This window comes from Myotis davidii, unplaced genomic scaffold (assembly GCF_000327345.1).
Source record: "Myotis davidii unplaced genomic scaffold, ASM32734v1 scaffold3578, whole genome shotgun sequence".
Classification (NCBI taxonomy): Eukaryota; Metazoa; Chordata; class Mammalia; order Chiroptera; family Vespertilionidae; genus Myotis; species Myotis davidii.
In genome coordinates, this window is record NW_006289094.1 from 827073 (window position 1) to 829494 (window position 2422).

The 2422-nt window shown below is 69.2% G+C and overlaps 1 protein-coding gene across 1 annotated transcript in view; it reads right to left on the reverse strand.

Moving 5' to 3' along the window:
• Window positions 1-2422, reverse strand: part of MUC6 (mucin 6, oligomeric mucus/gel-forming) — a 12109-nt gene that overhangs the window by 8204 nt on the left and 1483 nt on the right. Inside the window, exons 2-6 of the mRNA XM_015562403.1 lie at window positions 1469-1531; window positions 874-1297; window positions 730-832; window positions 310-400; window positions 133-246 (exon numbers count right to left, since the gene is read on the reverse strand). Coding sequence (XP_015417889.1) covers window positions 133-246; window positions 310-400; window positions 730-832; window positions 874-1297; window positions 1469-1531 — 795 coding nt within the window. The remainder of the gene's footprint in view (window positions 1-132; window positions 247-309; window positions 401-729; window positions 833-873; window positions 1298-1468; window positions 1532-2422) is intronic.

A 2422-nucleotide genomic window follows, 5' to 3' on the forward strand; every position in this document is an offset into this window, starting at 1 on the left:
GCCCTCGGGGGCCACCAGGGCCAGCAGCTGGGCGCAGGTCCGGGCCTGGGCAGAGGGCCATTCGGTCACGGGGAGAAGGCCGCGCCCCACACCCAGTGCTTCCACTGGGAAGGCTGTGTGGCCCGCCCTCACATACATGCTCTGCTTGCAGGACCCGGGGGCCGGGGATGGCCTCGTGGGTGCAGATCTCGTTGGGGTCGTCCAGCTTCTGGAGGGCGGCGTACTTGTGGGGCTCCAGGTGCGTGCCTGCAGGGGGCACAGGGTCAGCACCCGGGCTGGGTGCAGGGGTCGCCGCCCACCCCCACTTACCATCCTCGTTCAGAAACTCATTGGTCTTCTCGCCGTCAAAGTTCCCGCAGAGCCCGCACATCCTGCCCATGTGCCTGTCCTCCACCAGGACCTGTGGGCGAGGGCGGGTGGTTGGCACACGGGGTGAGCAGGGCGGGGAGGGGCTCCCTAGGCCGGGGACCCCTCGCCCAGATGCAGAGACCGCAGATGCCTGCTCCAGGAGCTGGGCACCCTCACCGTATGGGCTGTGACCGCCCTCCCTTCCCGGGGACCTCTTTTCTTGCTGGATGGTCCTCATCTTCAAATGGGGAAACTGAACCTCCCCATCCGGGCTCCTGGCCGGAGGAGCTGGGGGACCGGTCAGGACCTCCCCCTCCGGGGGCAGCCCCCAGCTCTGCCCACCAACTCCTGCCTCAGGTGCAGCCCCCACTGCGTCCTCACCATGAGGTGGGCGCCGGGGCCCCACATCACCACCAGCTCCAGCTCCAGCTGCTTGGCCACCAGCCGCACGCTCTGGCCGAAGGGGGTGATCTGCAGCCCGTTGCTGGTGTAGGGCAGGCTGACGGCCCTGCAGTGGGGAGCAGTCAGCAGCTGCCCTCGCCCTGGCCATTCCCTCGTCCCCGGAACCCTCTCCCCACCCCCCAGCCATGGCCCTGGTCCCTGACCGACCCCACATCCTTAATGGAGATGGCTCCCTGCTGCACCGTGACCACCGAGGCCCCCAGCTCCACGATGACCCGGGAGATGTCCCCGCCGGGCCCTCGCCGCAGCTGGACGCTGAAGGTGGGAGAGGAGGCGTCCTTGCAGATGGCCGCAAAGATGTAGTTGCAGGTCCCCTCGAAGTCATACATGTGGCCGTCGAAGGTGGAGAAGTGGCCGGTCCCCCATGTGGAGCACCAGCCCCTGCCGGGCGCTGTGGAGGGAGCTGGTGGGTCTCGGGCTTCTGGGTCCCCCGGCCGGCAGGGCCCCTGGGGAGCCCCTGCTCGCGGCCTCCCAAGTCCCAGGCCCACTGAGCCTCACGGGAGAGCCAGCTGCTGCCGTGGGGGGTCTGGGTGTCAGCCAGCAGCCCCGCCCCCCAGGGACCCCCAGCACAAGCTGGTCTCCCCAGGTCCCTGTGGTTGGATGTCCCTCGTGGAAAGCCCAGTCCACGGCCACCTTGTGGCAGAGCCTTGGTCCTCACCTGGCTGTGGGGAGACCTTCAGCCCCTGGGGTCCTGGGTGGGCAAAGGAGGTGTCGTCCAGACCTGTGTGTTCAGGGCCCATGTCAGTGCGGGGCCGGCCACCTCTGCTCCAGGGCACAGCCGGCCCCGGGGACTCAGAGCCTGGCTGTGAGCAGGGCCCAGGCCTCAGTCCAGCCCGCTGGGCCCTCCACACCCTCGTTTCCCGCTTGCTTGCTCATTCATTTGGTCACTCACTCACTCACGCCTTCGCTCGGTCACCAGTTCGGCACCCTGCACGCAGTGAGCACCTGCTGTGGGCCTGTCCCCTGCTGGGTGCGGGAGACTCAGGGGCACATGGTCCCTGCTCCCGAGAGCCCCAGGGAGGGTGAGGCAGTGAGCAGGGCCTGAGGGCTTGGAGGAGGCAGCTGGCCGGGCTGGGAGGATGGGAGGCCCCTGGAGAGGTTCCTGTGGCTGAGGTCAGACCTCAGGGCGGTGGATCCTCCACACCGGACACTAGCCCCTCTGGTGCCCTCTGGCCCCGGGGCATCTGCTGCTCTGCCCACCAGGCTCCCATCACTGCACCCTGGAGGCGCCAGGCCCTCGGGTCGGCAGGAGGGCCGAGTGAGCGCAAAGCCTGTCGGCCCGCTGGCTCCGGGCAGGCTCTGTGGGTCTGGGTGGCGGGGCGGCCGGACTCCTGGGCTTCTGCCCCGACCTCACTGGAGGGGCTGGGGAGGCGAGGGGTAGCCCTGAGCTCAGAGGGGCAAGGGAGAGTGGGGAGGAGCTCGGCCCAAAGGCTCTGTGGGATGGGACCCCTCTCTCCGCTGCACCCCTGTTTCCCACTCAGCCCACCTGGTGACGTGGGTCACAGTGGCCGCAGGGACAGGAAGGTGACCCTGCTCAGGGCAGCTGCACGGGGCCTCCCCTCCCTGCGGCCCTCCCCTGCCCCAGCCCCAGCTCCACCGTCCTGGGAGGGAA